The sequence below is a fragment of the Pimephales promelas genome, chromosome 4 (assembly GCF_988280905.1).
Source record: "Pimephales promelas chromosome 4, fPimPro1.hap1.1, whole genome shotgun sequence".
NCBI lineage: Eukaryota > Metazoa > Chordata > Actinopteri > Cypriniformes > Leuciscidae > Pimephales > Pimephales promelas.
Genome location: NC_142772.1, coordinates 21151191 through 21169359, shown reverse-complemented (window position 1 = coordinate 21169359; position 18169 = coordinate 21151191). Strand labels below are relative to the sequence as shown.

At 37.9% G+C, this 18169-nt stretch overlaps 1 protein-coding gene across 8 annotated transcripts in view; it reads right to left on the bottom strand.

Moving 5' to 3' along the window:
* The window catches only part of mctp1a (multiple C2 domains, transmembrane 1a), a 205849-nt gene that overhangs the window by 77211 nt on the left and 110469 nt on the right, over positions 1-18169 (bottom strand). For 4 of the 8 annotated variants that reach the window (XM_089130115.1, XM_089130118.1, XM_089130117.1 and 1 more), the window contains 6 exons: positions 15536-15700; positions 15300-15430; positions 12651-12843; positions 5248-5341; positions 1049-1151; positions 89-191 (listed from right to left, as the gene is read on the bottom strand). In XM_089130115.1, coding sequence (XP_088986241.1) covers positions 89-191; positions 1049-1151; positions 5248-5341; positions 12651-12843; positions 15300-15430; positions 15536-15700 — 789 coding nt within the window. The remainder of the gene's footprint in view (positions 1-88; positions 192-1048; positions 1152-5247; positions 5342-12650; positions 12844-15299; positions 15431-15535; positions 15701-18169) is intronic. The other 4 variants (XM_039662314.2, XM_039662317.2, XM_039662318.2 and 1 more) reach the window with 1 other exon arrangement.

Here is an 18169-nt window from a genome sequence, read left to right as displayed (position 1 = left end):
AGTATTTAAAGCCACTTATTTTTGTACTTTTCCCCAATCTCAAACTGATTCATTGTTGTAAGTGAAAGTCTCCGAGCTCAGGACGTACGTTTAACAAGGGTATAGCCACTTTGCCCAAGAAGTCGGCACTTCGGTCTCTGTCCTCGTCGTAGACAGTCACCTCTAAGACTGAATGGATGTCTTTCACATTGCTAGTTGAAGAAAAAAAAAAAGAGGTAGGTGAAGAAGTCATTGACTAATATTAAACACTGAAAAGATCTTTCAAGTCATGACAAAAAAATGTGATTCATCTAAATCCTTGGTGACAATCTCCATTGTGCTGGGGTTAAAAAAAGATGCTGCAATTCTCCATTTGAAATGCTATCTTTGAAAAGTAGGCTAAAGAGGAGAAGTCTAATGAAAGAAAATGAGGTTATTCTTTAAGAGATGAGCGCTCCAAGGAGAGGCTAGATTACCCAGCTTTCCCTGGGAATTCACAAATGAATTTCCAGCCGTGAAGATTGAAAGATTATGAAAAAAAAAAAAAAAAAACATCAATGGAACAACCTCTAGATATCGAACTAATATAAGAAATTATGTATGGCACATTATCAAACGGCACAATGGCTATACTTGCAGAGGGAGTGTAATCTCAAACAAAAGTTCATTTTCTTCTTAAAGTACAAAGTTAACTTATATGTCACATTTCCAACAACCAATACAAAGCCTAATTAAATAATCGTGACTACATTATCCTGTGATCCTCAGCTCTCGGATGTATCCCTATAAATAATCGAGCTCATCGATAGGCTACAGAATTTATAATGCACCTTTTTCAATAAATGATGGGTAAAAATTCAAGTTTGCAATTGCACATGAGATATCATTTTAAAAATACATTACAAATTGAATTATTGGCAAATAAATCATGCAGGTTTATTTTTATAAATCAGTATTTATATTCTTCTATCAGCATTGTAGTGTGCTTAAAAATACATAATTCGGTAGACAATAAATATGTGAATATATGCAAATGCAGACACACTATGCATGTGATCTTGACACTTACAACGTGAAGACTTTGTTCCACTCCGGGTTGAGGTTTTTGTACACGGTATGCGTCTGTAACCGATCGTTGCTGAGCTCCACTACACAGAAGGGGTCACTCTTGCCTGTGAGGGACACACACACACATTAATTTTATCAGTTTCATTGTATTTACCATGGTGTAATCCACTGGGTGGTGTGCTGGGGGGAATAACTTCCTGATAAAGGTGATGGGACAACGAGCCTGAAGGGCCGGATCAAACTGCACTGCTGTCTTTACCCAGACTAAAGCTTTAGGTGCAACTTATCACAGAGTTGATTTGATATATTCATTTTGCCCCAGTGTGGCACGGTTTCCTGTTGTTACACTGACACAGTGGTTTGCACACAAGTAGATAAGCATTTCAGCCTTTGCGCTGCCCTAGAGCACCGTGAGGACATCTCTGTCTATGTCTGGTGTGAACACACACACACACACAGCTGGTTCCAGACGGAGGGGAGACGGGGATGATGACTTAAATACAAATGGTCTGAATGTGGGAAATTTGTAGAAAACTTTCCAAGCAGAGACCGTTAAATATGAGTCTGTTTCCAGTTGCTGACAGGGCATTACACTTTCATATTAATAAATCAAAAGCTTGAAGTGAGAGATATTTTTTTCTTTTCTTTTTAAAGTACAATAGAATATTTCAGTCATGTACAAAATACATTATTATAAGAAGCCGACTCTAGAGACATATTTATGTAATCCGCTGTCCTACATGCTTTGAAATCAACTATTAATATACACATGTAAATAAATGTTCGTAATTTAAAGGAATATTGTTCTCAAACAAAACTTAAACAACAAACTCTTCGTATTAGCTTTGATCTAAACTTTTAGTCATTAAATAAACCTCCGAACAAAACATTTGGGAGCAATTTTGTTGTTTGTTGCAGAACAGAATTTTTAAAAGCTGGGGCAAAAAAAGAAACGCATTCATAATGGTACTTTTATTTCAAAATGGCTTTGCAACATGTGCAGCAAAATTAAACTGCAATACACAATAATTCAATTATTGTCAATAACAGAGGCAAAGACATTTAGCTGACAAGTAAAATAAATTTCAGAGTGATCAATGGAAAGTCCTTGCTGTCACCAAGCATATAAATATCAGGGGTATATTGATCAGGCTGAATATATTTATTTATAATCAGTATTGTATTTAAATGTGATGATTACACTATTATGTGTCTGACTGATATAATCAAATTAGTTGACTAAATTTACTGTCGCAATCTGGACTGTGAATTTCAGTCCTGCAGTATATTGTATAATACAATACAGCAGAACTGGTTTCAAAAATACTTTTAAATAAAAATAAATGTAAAAAGAATCTTACTCCTATTTTCGATCAACTTTCGCACTCATTTACAATTTATGCACACAAGTACTTAATTTGCCATGACTGACAGTAATTGTGAATATTTTCAGCATTCAAAAATAATTTGCATCTGTTTAAATGAATGTATATTGATAGGCGCAGGAATGTACAACCCTATTCAATATCCTCGCGGTGACACTCGGTCATCCACGGCGACAAACTACTACGTGTTGGTGAGGCAGCTGTCTGAGCAAATTACACGCTTCGCACTGAATGAAACTTTGACTCCCCAGGTGTGGCCGAGCAGACACCGGCTGTGGGTTAATTCTGGGCAAATCCTCACAGACCGCCGAGATGAGTTCAACCTCATTCCGGCTGCAATTTGATGAGTGTGCGGCGGCACGCTGACGTACAAAACGGTAATTACATTTTTCAGGTCTGGAAGGCGTTTTAAATGAAATGCAGGAACTCCGTTAAGCAGAGAGGAGCATTTAACCGGCCATAGGATTATCATATACAAACACACTGATGGCAGTGAGGGCAGAACAGTTCCTACTGTTGTTTGAAAACTGGTTGTTAATGAAATTGCCTCTGAAGTGATCTATGTTAAGTATTGAGCGGGTCTATTCAGGAGGAAAGCAGTCTCCTGTCCCTAAATAGTGTTGGTTTTACACACTGTCACCATTTATCCTGCTGGCCTGGAGTGGAGGCACTCCAGATAAAAGCCTCAATTAATTACAATGAAAAACAGACAGAAAGGGGGGGGGGGGGGGGCAAAAAAACACACACACACACACACACACACACTCGGTGATGCAAGTAAGAGAACTAAGATTTCTCTCTCTTTTTTCTTTCCCTCTCACCCACATTATCTTTTATGTCCACTCTCCTTCCACTTTTCCCGGACTCTCCCTGTCTCCAGTGAGCTCTCTATTAGAGGAGGCACTGTTCCGTGGCCCGTAACCTTGTTGGCTGACACCTCGGTGCCAGGGCCGATTGAGACGGTGAGTCCGTGAGCGAGCCGGGGCTCTTAGAAAAGCTTTGTGCGCCGGCGCTTTGTGGCGGGAGAGGAGTGTGAAATCAGAGCTCATGAGGAGGCCGCGGTTCCCCAGGGAACGCCAGACCGTGCTACGAGGTCAACGTAGTGGGCCGGACTCCCGGAGAGGAGCGAGTAAAGGGGTGATTGCAGAACTGTGCGGGAAGGGGGAGGCTGAAGGGTGTGAGAGGGGAGGGGGGGAGGGGTGTTCTGCCATTGAACATGTCTTAATTAAAGGCGTCGATTAGGCGATTAGAGAGGCAGAGAACGCAAAGCGCTTAGCGGAGAGGAACCTCGCGATATGCTCCACCTTAAGAGTGACGGTGCTAATGACCTCTACGTCTCTCACTCTCTCCCTCCGTCTTTTCGATCTTTCTCGCTCCAGTTTATTTCTGCTGCCTCGCACCTCATCTGCAAACGATTGTGCGGCCTTGATTAATATTCTTGCGCTGCAATTCTCAGCTTTGTTTCACACAAGTAGTCAAATCAAACTTAGGACTGACATTGCCCACAAAACTTTCAAAGCTAAACAAATGGTTTTTAACGTTCATTAAAACTGAATTCCAGATCTCCAGAATTGCCAATTCTCGGTTTGACCAATAGTAGATGTTTTAGGGTGTTTATACAGCACTTTATATAGTGAATACAACCAATATTTTTTATTTTTTTTTGCAATTGTGCTTGGTGACACTAGTGGTGCAGAAATTACACACTACATCTTTTAATAAAGATTTTTTTGGGGGGGAAAGGTTTGGAGCAACGTAATGGTTCATAGATGATTTAGTTTTAATTTTGGGTGAACTACACAACCGTTTATGCTAAGAATTTATAAAAAGCAGTCTTATATATTCACCAAGGCTGCATTTATTTGATCAAAAATAGAGAAAAACATATATTTTGTGCAATATCATTACAATGTAAAATAGCAGTTTTCTATTTTAAATTAATATAAGTATATATTAATAGCTTTTAAAAAAAGTTTCTCTGTCATGGTAAAGCTGAATTTTCAGCATTATAATGCTAGCCTTCAATGTCACATGATCCTTCAGAAATCAGTATAATAAGCTGATTTGGAGCTCAAGAAATAGTTCTTATTATTATTAATGTTGAAAACATCTTTGCTGCTAAGTATTTTTGTGGAAACCACAAAATATGTTTCAGGTTTCAGGTATTTGAAACAGAAATTCATAACACTACGTATTTTTGATCAATTTAATGCATTGCTGCTAAATAAAGTATTAATTTCATTTCTTTTTTTAAATACAAACAAATCATATCGACTCTTAAACTTTTGAACGGTGGTGTATTACTTTAAGCACAGTTTAAAGGCACACAGAAATATCTTTATTTGAATATAACACACAGCATCTGGTTCAGTTTCAATGAGGTCCCAAAACAAATGGCAAGATTAATACATTTAGATTTGAATTCTGGAGTAGTACTAATTAATGACTCAAGGTAAGCGTGTTTGTTAATGTCTCACTCCGACTCCGAATAAGAATCAATTGACTGTACCATCTCCAACTTTTTTTCTCAACTTGATAATTCATAGTGCCAGAAACTAGGCCTGTCCACCGCAGACCTAATTAAAAGTAAGAATTAATGGAAACCAGAGCAGACGCACACACAAAAAAAAAAACCTTTAAGAGGAACAGTGATCTCAGAAGCAGACAATCCATTAGCACAGAGCAGAATGCAATATTATCAGCCTCCTGCTGACCATTCCAGGGGAAATGATAGTCTTTATCAGTAACGGAAAACGGAGTGAGAAATCATATGTCAGGATCACTGTATGTGTGTGTGTGGTAGCGTTTTCCTTACCTGTAACATCAGCTGCCATCAGCCCCTCCGCTCGGATCACCTTCACTTGCACCATGCCCACATCTTTAATATTGTTAAAGGATCTGAGAAGACTCTGTTGAGGTCAAAAAGGATATAAAAAAAAGCATTTGAGAGTATACGAGACTCCATATCCACACAGCTATGCTGAGAAGCATCTGATCATTTACACTCTAAAAAATGCTGTGTTGTTTTAACCCAATTTGGGTCAAAAATGGACAAACTCAAACATTCGGTTGAAAATGTAATTTAAAATCATAACCCAATGGCTGGGTTTGTCCATATTTGACCCAAAATTGGGTTAAAACAACACAGTATTTTCTAGAGTGTAAGTCGCTAAAAAATGAATGAATTTCAAAGCACAAAATAGCAAAATATTAAAGAAAAGGTATCTGCAAACACATTATACTAGATCTTTACTTTTCTTAGCACTAATTTTACTTAAATAAAACTTTGCTTGCGCGTTTGTGCTATATAACAGTAAAATACAGTAAATGATACTTTGTACTATAGGAAATAAATATGAAATTACATCCATTTTATAATGTAAAAATTTAACAACTTTTTTAAATGTGTTTCAATGTAAAATTTTAAGTGTGGCACAATTGTCCCAAATACTTTTTTTTACGACTAGTGTACGTATATGTACTTTGTGAATTTTGCAGGTTTAAGTAAACATACTACTTACTGAAATTATATTATAACAATATTAAACAAAAATCAGTCAACTAGAATACATTTTGTTTAGAGGTCCGATAAAGGAATATTCCCTTGTTCTACGTAGACGCATGATTAAGAACAAATACGGATGCATTTAAAATACAAATGCATTTAAAAAAGTAATCAGTGAGAAGCGGAAAATGAATTAATAAAAATTAAGAAAACAGTCAAATCCAAGTTACATCAATTCACTCAATCAATTCGATCAGAGTGTTCATACTCACATTCATGTTCCTCCAAAAAATTATTTCTTATTCTAGTCATTCAGTTTCAGTTAACTAATAACTGTGAGCAATTAAATGAAAAGCAAAACAGAAAATACTAGCAGAGACACCAATAATTTCTAAAACGGTAAATCTTCGAGAGGAGGATAAACTGCTCAAAGACAAGTGCATCAGCAAAGACACTTAAGCATGATTTATGAGCGAGTCAATTACGCTCATACCGATAAAAGCCTCTCATTGAGAGACCATAATACTCCATTACAGTTCCTTTGTGTGTCTTTTGTAACATTAAAGGGGCTGACATTTAGCCATGAAACAAACTAGGCATCACACACTAACTGTGTGGTCACAGCATGAGTAATCTATCTCTCTCTCTGTATTCCCCTCCCCTTTCTCTACATTGTATAGTGTACAGTTTTGTCACACAAAAATAAATATGTACAGTGATATACACACACACACACACACACACACGTAAACATATATACATATATAACAAATTAAATCGCAAATTAACAGACTAAAGTCTTCTGTGCCTCAAACTTTTTCCTCCTAAGATCCAAGTAATAATAATATGTCCTCTGAAGGTTTAAAAGAACTCAACGATGAGGAATATATATGTATATATATATATATTTCTCTTTACCTAATTCTTCTAAAATAGATGGTTCCTTAGCTCTAATTTGTCAATTCACATTTAAATCTCTAAACAATTAAGCCAACAAATGTCTCAGTTGTTTGTTTTAATTTCTCCAAAGGATTTTAAATGACGCAAAGCTGAGAAGCCTCCTGAGCTATTAAAAAAAGCGACCTCTGACCAATAAAACCGTCTGTGCATGTGTTTCTAATAAATTCACAATAATGGAAAGTTCTCCAATAAATAAAATATGTCTGTACATTCCTTCCCTGGATATGAACCTCAGAGTGAAAGTTGAAGTAACTCTTGTGACATTTCACGTGTGCAGAGTGAATGGACCCGGACTGACAGAGACGACACAATCTCACTGGTGCGCCTTCAAAAGCACTGGAGACTTCACTTTAATTCTCTTCTTGGCAATAAGCCCTGCACATACCCAGAGGAATAATTATAATTTGAATTCTCAAGTGCAGGACCAGGCTGCAGACTTAATTCATTATACACTCGGACTGCATTCGCCTGTTACGAACGATATTATTGTTGAAAAATCTTTTGATAGCACACGAGTGAAGAGGAGGGGGAAAAAATCAAGTGATGATTGAGGGGGAAAATGTATTTTTCCTCATACATTCAATACATGATTTCTCAGTAGATATCAAGGGCTTGTTATTTATGATTATTGCAACCTTGAAGAAAAGTGACCTTATTTTTTTTTTTTTTTGGAGCTGGTGCATTTCCATAGCAGAGGAATTTCTGATTTGCAAAGGGTGCTGGCTTTTCAGTCCCCTAAAAAGACAGGCAAGGAGATTGAAAAGCTCAGGAGATGAGGCCTCTTTATTTTTTTAATGAAAGGCTGAAGAATATTTTTCCCACCCCCCTCGGCTTTGGGGCCAGCAAAGCAAGGCCAACTCATATGGTACGCTGAGGAGGAGTGTGGTTTAGTCCCATTACAGGAGAGGGGTAGCACACACACAGAACCCCTTCTAACCCCCAACCAGACAGTAGGGACCGAAAAGGGAGAGAAGGGGAGGGGTGAGATGGCGGGGCTGTGTCTTGAGTGACAGCTTGTCACCGTGACGTCTTATTCCATCTCTGTTGTGGAGAAAATGAATGTCACCGCGCGGAGCCTTATGACTCGCTGTCATCTCGCAGGCGCTCACCTTTTATCAATGCTCTAAATAACATTTCAAGCCCACCGTCTCTAGCCGGACAATCCGGTCAGGGGACATTAAATCGGATGACTGTGAAATGTCATAATAAAAATGGAATGCTAACAGCTTCCACCCCCCTCTTCCCTGCCTCTCTCTTTCTGCTGCTCTCTCACTCCTTTCCTCCTACTTCCCATCCTTACACACATACACACACACATTGCTTTACTTGTTCACATTTTGATTTGGAAGCGAGTGACAGGGCCAGAGAGGAATTGTGCGCCACCACTTCAGCAGAGGTCACCCTGGCCCTGATGCCCATTAACGTCCATTACACACGAGTCGCCCGCACTCACCTGACTACTATTAAAATGCATAATTTCTCTCAGCTTACACCAACAGCTGTGAAGTGCAGACAGATGCAGTCTTCCTCTCTGGGAATATTGGGAAATAACTGCCTAAAGACTAAGCTTCATGAGCTCTAAAAAAGATGCAATCATATTTGAGGCTCATTCTTTTCATTTTTAAAATGCAGAACCACTCAAAGAATGTGATTTGTGTATTCATTAATGTGAATTAATGCATTCAATTAATACAATTACTATTATTCTTTACTAAAAATTTATACTTTTCCTCATTCATTATTGTGATAAAAGTAGTAGTAGTAGTATTATATTGTTCATTATTATCTCATCAATTTATGCGTTTATTAAATGTAGATAAAAATCAATTATTATTACTGTAAATTGTTGGATCGTCAATTAATAGTTTATTATGCCCTTGTTAAAGGTAAATAAAAATAAATAAATAAATAAATAAATAATGCATTATTATGATTTTGTAATTTGCAAGCAGGCCAATAAATAAATATCAAATTAACATTACCCATGATTAATAAATGTTTCACAAGTACATTTTAACTATTGCCTTATCTAATTCAACATATGAAGAGTTCAGATGCAAAAGCCTCTAAGTGCCATTGGAAATTTTCTTCTAGAATGATCATTTTTATCAAGCTTGTATATTTAAGTTCAGTAATTTCACTTAAATTGCAGTGAGGATTACCTATTAATTGTCAATTAAGTGAAATTACTGAACTTGAATAAATAAGCTTGATAAAAATGATAATTTTAGAAGAAAATTTCCAATGGCATTCAGAGGCTTTTGAATCTGAACTCTTCATATACAACCTTAATGTAAACAGTTACCAATTTTATAGACAAATTTTTTGTGCGCACACAGAAAAATCAAGCCAACTCAAATTTAGGCAGAAACATCTACATAAGCTACATGAAAAACATACATGAATTTTGCCTATAGGTCTCTGACATGTAAAGCTTGTGGAGTGAATCAAAGAATTGCCATGACGTACTGAATGACAGGTAAAAGGCGAAAGACGTCTTCATTCTGTGCCTTTAACAAACCTTGACAAAGCTCTCGTGCCCACACACCCTATATGCAAAGCACTGAAAGCCATCTGATATGCCTCCTCCACTTTAATGATGTATCTGAGCCTGGTGCAATGCTGCATTAAAATACTTAATTGTATTCTATGCAACCCCCATCCCCGACAAGTGGGGGCATCCACAGTTTAAATTGGGATCATCTGCAGTTTCAAAGCATCTCTATACCTCCACCACCCAACATCACGTTCTTAAACACTTTATTTGTTTGGAGGCAGGCCCCCTAGCACTTTAACAGCAAGCGTTGATAACTAGTCTTGCTATTCGGTTATCCTCAGACAGCTGATCAAACAGCGATAGAGAGGTAGAAAACGTTGGAAGCCCGTGCCCCTGGCTCCATCACTTTCACATACGGCTGGACCACTACCCTGCCTGGGATAATCTGTTTAAGGCATATTGTGCGGCACTAACACCGGCACTTTCTGTTATCTGCCACGCTTGATAAGGTACATCTCTATTAAATTCACTTCTGTGAACGGGTGTCAAGCAGGGAACGGGGAATATGCTAATAGTGGGGACAAATTAAAGTCTTTTTTTTTTCTTTTATCCACTGTCCCATCCTCCATTTAGCCCCCATCCACTCTGGAGCATATCTGTCCCCATCGGACTGCAGGCTAGGGTGCTAATGAATGCCTGGATGCAGAGTACAAGGTGGGGGAGCGGGTGGGGAATGAGGGAGCGGAACATCCATCCTTTGCCACGAAAAAAAGACTGGTGTTGTGCAAGGTGAAATGGCTTTTCTTTTCATTTTGCACACCAGCCCCTCCCATCTCAGCGACCAGTACCCCATCATTGTCAGAAGACACAAATTTCTCCTTCCAATTCTGATCCAACAGCTCCTTCTAGTGGACGTGGGGCGTCAAGGTGGCGGTGAAGAGCACGATGCTGGTAGCCCGTAATGTGCACGGTTATGTAGGTCACCCGTCCGCCATTTGGCCTGTGGAGTGTTTTCCACTGGTACTTAACCGAAGATCAAACACATCTCCCAGCATGACTTCCCACTTGAATTAGAGCAGAGTATTGCGCACAAACACGTGTTTCGCCAAGAACCAGGTTAGCGAAACACTCTGCCTTCGAAAGCAAAACTCTAAAAACGGTTGCGATTCAAAAGCATCTTCTGACGCGTTACACCCCTGAGAGCAGCTGTATCGAGCAGACAAGAGTGTGAACAAAAAGTGGCCCTTTTGTTTCAGCCCTGTCCCTCGCTATTGGCATGTAAAGAGGTGGCGGAGAGCCGCAAATAGCGGCGAACGAAGGGTTAACGGGCTAAAGACAAAGCGAAAGGCTGAGAGCATTGTGCTAGAGTGAGGACTGGAGGGCCTCGGGGCCATGATGGGCCAAAGGCCTCCGCATAGGGACACTGGGCTCCTTTCAGCCTGGGCCTTTCAAGAGCACACCCTGCCTGAAAAGAGCCTGTCACAGCCCCCCACTACTGCTCTCCTTCACAGCTCTCTATCCCAAATCAGCACCTCTCTCCCTTTCCTCAGAGAGCGGGGAGGCCTGATCCGTCTCTCTACAGGCCTGAACCAATCTCTGGCCCCCAGAGGTTGAGCGCTTTTCAAAAGGAGGTCATATCACTGAGGTTCTGCCAGGTCTGAGAACCCAGCGCCAACTGAGATGCAATTCAGCTCCATCTATGCATATGAGGCACATATACTCTGTGAGAGGACACTTCAATACGGTACTTTAACAGAACGCTATTTTTGATGATATAGGGACAGAAAGTTTGGACTAAATGGTGTGGTGTTGCTCTAAAACAACTACTAAAACAACTACTAAATAAGCTTAAACTTCTTCTTAAACCTGGTGACATTTAGATCTAGAACAAAATCTTCTCAAGAAAGAAGTTTCTCAAGATAAATTCAAATATTTCCTTAAGAGGATCCTGTTGTTGTTTTCTTTAAGAGATTAAGCAAAAAATCACATAATCATGACATAATCATGAGCCAATTGTTTACATTACTGATTATTAATGTCATTTTAGAGTACTCTATAATAGTAAAATATATTCCATGTAACTAGTGTTATGATGTGATGCTTAATATTTAAAACAACCCAATAAATTCATCAAACGTTTTATCAAGAAATCATGCTTGAGCTTTCTTTTACCATATCTGATGTGTGTGTTGATGAATGTTTACATGTGAAATTTACAAATTTACATTACATAGTTTTTCTCTTTATGGACTTTTTGAAGTGACATAGTTGCTTAGACTCTCCACAGAGGGACAGAAATTCCTCAGATTTCATTAAAATAACCTTCATTTTTTGTTCCAAAGAAGAATGAAATGATGATAGGATTTTCATTTTTGGGTGAACTATCCCTTTAAAGGAGAACTCCGGCGAACAATGAACCTTTGGTCTAATAAAACATCGGTACCAAGTCAATCGTTCTCTGAGATTTGTTTTCATGATAATCGAATGTAAAGAGTTTTATCTCTAAAAACTGTTTAGCGTATAACGCTATTACTGGGGGCATTGACTAAGTAAAAAGAAATCGCTAGTTACATGTAATACCACTAACAAGGCTCAAAATAGCCCCACACTAACACAGTAACATAATGAGGGTCCATACATGCAAAACGAAGCATTGAGAACTTTGTAAGTGTACAGACCGTTTAATAAGAAGATACTTTATGAAGACAGTTCACTTCGCGTATACAGGAGCCATCTTTAAAAAAAAAGTCTCGATAAGTCGATCCCCGAACGCCGCTCATACAGTTCAGAAGTTCGCTAAACTGTATGAGTTCAGATCACTCAGCACGACGTGCGATAAGTTAACGCGAAGTGAACTGTCTTCATAAAATATCTTCTTATTAAACGGTCTGTACACTTACAAAGTTCTCAATGCTTCGTTTTGCATGTATGGAGCCTCATTATGTTACTGTGTTAGTGTGGGGCTATTTTGAGCCTTATTAGTGGTATTAACTAGCGATTTCTTTTTACTTAGTAAATGCCCCCATTACTAGCATTATACGCTAAACAGTTTTTAGAGAGAAAACTCTTTACATTCGATCATCATGAAAACAAATCTCAGAGAACGGTTGACTAGATACCGATGTTTTATTAGACCAAAGGTTCATTGTTCGCCGGAGTTCTCCTTTAAGATGCTATTTAGCATGTTTATGAAGTCATAATTATTGCTGGCTGTACACTCCCAATGTTCTTCTGAATAGAAGAGCTTTGTCCTTACATATCTCTGAAGAATCTCTTTCCTCTCACGAGGGTCGTCCAATATGTTTACAGACAGGTCAGCGATGGAGACAGCAGCAGAGGCTGTGAGGGTGACCAGCAGCACCAGCGTGCCCTCACCCTCATCCAGAGGCATGTCAAGTCTGTGAGTGCACTCTTTTGACAGAAGAGAGAGGTCCACCTGGCACCTGAAACTCACACACACACAAACACACCTTCATAATCATCATTATATCACAATCATATATTGTCTTGCAGGTTTTAATGTTCAAAACAATAGAAAGAAACAATTGAAAAGAAAGAAACTGGCATTCCAGTGAGATAAACAAAGAAAAAGCTAAATCACCAGCATTAGGAGTAGTCTAAACAAAATGTTAAACAAATGGGTATTTATTTTACTGAGGGTATCATGCTGCCTTTGAGAAATTAAACTACTTAAAACACTTTCTATATTGTTTTTTTCCCCTATCACTTGAACTGTTATACACTAATGTAATTTAATCCACATCTCAAAATCGTCATTTTGTAACGGAAATGACAGCAATGAAAATACAGAAAGGACATTGTGCAAAAAAATTAACTGTATTGCTAGCATTTTATGTTTTCTAAATATATAGAGTACAATTAAATATTACTACTAAACTTTTGTTATAATTTGAACAAAATTACATCTGATATCATCATCTCAAGCTTTTCACTAACACTGTTCTCTCCTTAAAGTAAACTAACTTTTGAAAAACTTTATAATTTGATACAAATTTTGGTTTTGTTAAAAATGGCACACGTTACAATTTGGCTCTTTAATTTGGTCAAAAACAAATGTACAAATAGTCAGTGTATCACTGAGTTTAATGGTGACATGTTGGGGAAGAAATGATTTAGTCATTTCCGAGCCCAAACTGAAATGTAGAACGTATTATGGTTTAAAAGAAAAAGTAGTGAAAGGTAGTGTATGGATGTATAAACTTCTTGGAACTCTACATGAGACCTATTTTAATGTGATTATTAAAGCAGAGCGAACCTGTTACGATTTAGTATCTGATTTAGAAACTGATCACTTTTCATCAACATTCCCCAACACTCTAAGAAGAGAGAAAAAGTGCAAGAGGCAGAAAGAAAGCATAAGAGAGTAAACGGCTAAATAATTGCTATAGAATACAGTTTCTCTGCAAATATTTCATCGGTATTCCTCTACTTGTTCCCACTGTGACAATGTGTTTTCTCTACAGGAACATCACGCAGGTACTGAAAGCTTCAATTGATCATGAATGAGGTAAATAATGTGAACATCAGTGCTGAACAACTTAAGCAGATAAGTGTTTAAAGGGGGGAAATAGCCAATTACAAGAATGCCACCCGACCGATCCTGACATGCCACCTCTATGAACGACTGTAAGCTGGACCACTGGTGTAGGGGACAGACAGGAAACTAAGTAAACTGCTGCCTCATTCCCACATCGCACAGCCATTAATTCTGCTGTCACTTCTAATAGGGTTTTGTCATTCTGAGACTCTAGAAGACCCTCTTTCTTTTACACACACGCAGTCTACGAGAGGACAGTTCAGACTGGAGCATAAATGACTGTGATATACTATACAGCAGACATGTTATTTAATGGAGTGCAACATTCGGGTTGCCAAAACAAAAACCCCAATCTATTTCTCTTTAGGAAAATTAATTTTCTAATAAACCTTTAAAGACTGCCTTACTAGCCTATACAAGGGTTGTTAATCGATACTATTTAAAGCCATTTGCCTGTATTATTTTAACTTGATTTATAAATAATCATGTTTAACAGCAGAATTCGAAATGAAAAACTACATTACAGACAATTCCACTAATCCAAAATCGAAACAAGCAAAAATGCGCCAAAAGATCTTGTTAACTTCGCCCACTAAGAAATATACAGTATAAACTGCTGAGATCAAAGCCTAAAATTACACAAATAAAGAGTTTGATTTGTATAATTGTACTAAATTACATAACATTTTATCTATATGATTAAAGTGATTGGAATAAAAATAAATGCATTCAGTTTGATAGTGGTTCTCAGCCTTCATCAAAGGTAGACTAAGATATTTTACAATTATATTAACTGATATTACAATTAAAATAAGAAAATTCTGTAAATACTGAATGTTCTTCAGTGTTTAATGTTCAGTGTTTTTAACTCACAAATGGCAATTTCTCTATAATTTCTACTCAATAAAATATTTTAGGGCTTGACATAACTAGAAAACTGCATGTTCATTACAGAATTTTTTTAAACAGTTTTTAGATGTATTTTGCATGAGGTCTAAAAATCACACTTTTAAATGTCCATCATTTATCCAGGTTTTCAAACAAACAAACAAACAAACGTGTTGAAATGTGTTCAATTAAAATAAATTATTTGAGTTTACGTCTTGATTTTAAGCTATTTTTTGTCTTACTTTAAATAATTAGTCATCTTGCAGCCCATTTGAAAGTTTTAAAAACAAATAAGCCTTTTTGACCCGCTCCTCATATTACTGCAGTGAATATCATATCCACAAGTTTCCAAAAAGCTAAAACATTTAAGAGATATAATCAATCAGATCAGACCATGAGAGCATGAGAATTACAAAACTGCATATATCCTACACAATAAAAGCCACATGCATGACCAACCTGCCCATAAAGTCATCTTTCTTCCCTGCATCTTTGTCCCAGACGGTGACATCAATGAAACCACCCTGTTCATCAAACAGGTGGAAGTCAAACTGTTCTCTCCACTGGGGGTTTAGTGTTTTTGGTATCGTCTGCACAGCAGAAAAGAAACCCACTTGATTAGAATTTCCATTACATGAAAGAAAAAGTCTCAAATGAACAACAAACAACTGGAATACAGCTCATGTGGACCATACCTTACTTTTGTACTTTTGATGTCCCATTCTAAATTTGACATAAGGGTCACTGAGGCCATTGGTGTCCATAGGCTGGAGGTTATGGGCCTCAATGAGACTGATGCTAACTATGCCTCTCCACAGCTGAGCCTTCCTGTGAATGTCTGATAACCTCAGACTCTGATGCTGCAATGTGACACAAACACACACCCGTACATACTCACGTCAGGCAGGATACAATCCAATGTGAAGAGAAAGTCAGTGAAATGACTAAAAAATAGGCAAAAAAATTAAATGTGAACAGCAAACAATGCGTTTGTGGTTCAAAATGCAATGTACAACAGTGCATAAAGTTCAGGAACATGAAAGGCATATTTAGGGTGAGTAAGGAAAACATAAACAGAGACAGCACTGCAAAAACAGAGACAAACAGACATCAGCAAACACAGACATCAGTGTGTCAACGGTATCTTTCCTCAAGTAATGTAAAACATGAACATACACTGGGCCTACTGTGAAAATGTTTGAGGTCAGCAAGATTTTTTAAATGTTTTTGAAAAAAGTCTCACCTTGTCCTAACTAACTTACAAATGACGCCGCCACACAGTTTTTGTCCTAACCAGACGATTCTATTTTAGAAACGGTTTCTTTATTTCTGCGACGTCGCAACTGGAACAACAAACACAAAGTGTGGCAATAAGCTCAGGTAAAACTTTGTTTAATGTTAACAGGGTGTACGTTAATGTGACTTTGAATATCATTTAACGTTTATTCTTGAAATATATCTTGAAATTAAACATATATAAACAAGAACGCTCAAACTGTGAACAAACAAGTGTATTTTTGACAATAATGTTTAAATGTTGTCATATTTGTGAATTTGATTGTGTAGGCTACTTATGTGTTTCCTTGTGAGTGCAAGATAGATTATTCTAGCCAGAGACCACCCACATGCTGTTCTGATTGGCTGTGGGTTTTGATTGATGTTGACGCATTTTTTTTTTTTACAGTCAGTCTTTTTTTTTTCCTTTCACTCGGTCGCATCTCGGGCTGTTCCCCAAATCTGTTCACCAAGCTTACAAATAAATTTCATTTTTGAAATCTCCAATGAAATCCGACAAATGTCTGCTTAATTTTGTTCAGAGGTTCTGTCGCACTGCGTAATATCTTACGCTAGGGGGAATCCTCTTTTCTACGAGATATTAAAGCCAAAAATTATCCTTAATTTTTAATAAATGTAAAACGCATTGCTGCGGCAGCATGCATAGGCAAGACGGCTAGACTGCCTATTGGCTGTCCTGCGGCAACTGCAACAGCCTATCAAGAGAGGCCACTGGTGACGTCAGATCCAATGGGGGCGTTTCCTGCCCTCTACGTCACCTCCCGCCAAAGTGGGCGTGGCCTGGGCCGATAAAAATAGCTTGATGGGCTGATATAATCTGATTTTTCATCTCTTCAGCGAAGCTCACGCATTGCTGGATCCAGAGTGAAGAAGCCGCGCCGTCTGAGAAAAGCTTTTTGCAAGACGAGTCTTTCCATCTGAAGCTCACCGCCATCAGTCGCCATACCTGCTACGCTTTCCGGCGTTTATATCCTTTTATTCTGCTAAGTATGTGTTCGCCGATGCGCCTCACAGTGTTTATGTTTCAGCACGCCGAAGCTCTCCAGTCACCACTATGTTGCGGCCAGAGCCCAGATCTCATTCTACCCCTAACTATTCATGCAGATGTGTGGGCAAAGCTTCACGGGGTCTCAGAATGGGTGCTGAACATTATAAAAAGAGGCTATTAGCTGCAGTTCGTTGACGTCCCCGCCGCTACACGGCGAAGGTCGAAACTATGGTAAAAACTGAAGTAGCTCATCTACTTCAAGCCGAAATAGCGAAACAGATATTTTCTGGTACCGAAAAAAGACGCGGGTCTCAGACCCATTTAAGACAGCTGAACAAAGTGCTTGTGGAACGCCAGATCAGAATGCTCACAACCAAGAAAATGCATTTTACATTCATTCAAAATTAAGGATAATTTTTGGCTTTAATATCTCGAGGAAAAGAAGTTTTCCCCTAGCGTAAGATTTTACGCAGTACTCGTTCTCTCTTCTAGAGAGGACCAAGGTTATGTTAGTAACGGCGTATGTTTCTAAATACTGGAATCATGACCACATTTTTTTTTTTTTTTTTTGCAGGATTCTTTGATGAATTGAATGTTAAAAAACATAAATCTTCTTTAATATTTTAAAAGTCTTTACAGTCACTTATTACCAATTTAATTCATTCGTGCTTTATAAAATCCTACTGACCCCAAACATTTGATTGGTAGCGTATGAAATAAACAACAGAAGTCTCATCAACCTCTTCTAAGAAACAGTCCACATATAGGGTGAATCTCATGAAGAAATGTTTAGGTTATATTCAATCCACAATTAAATAAAGTCAGTATTAATTTGCAGAAAAAAATAAGTCCATTGTATGATTTAAATTAAGAATAAATTAAATCTAGTACAAGTACAACAAATACTAGCTATATTTATGGCTTACATTAAAGGGGTGGTAAAGTATGATTTCAATATTCTAACTTTAGTTTGTGTGTAATGTTGCTGTTTGAGCATAAACAACATTATCAAAGTTACAACACTCAAAGTTCAAAGCAAAGGAAG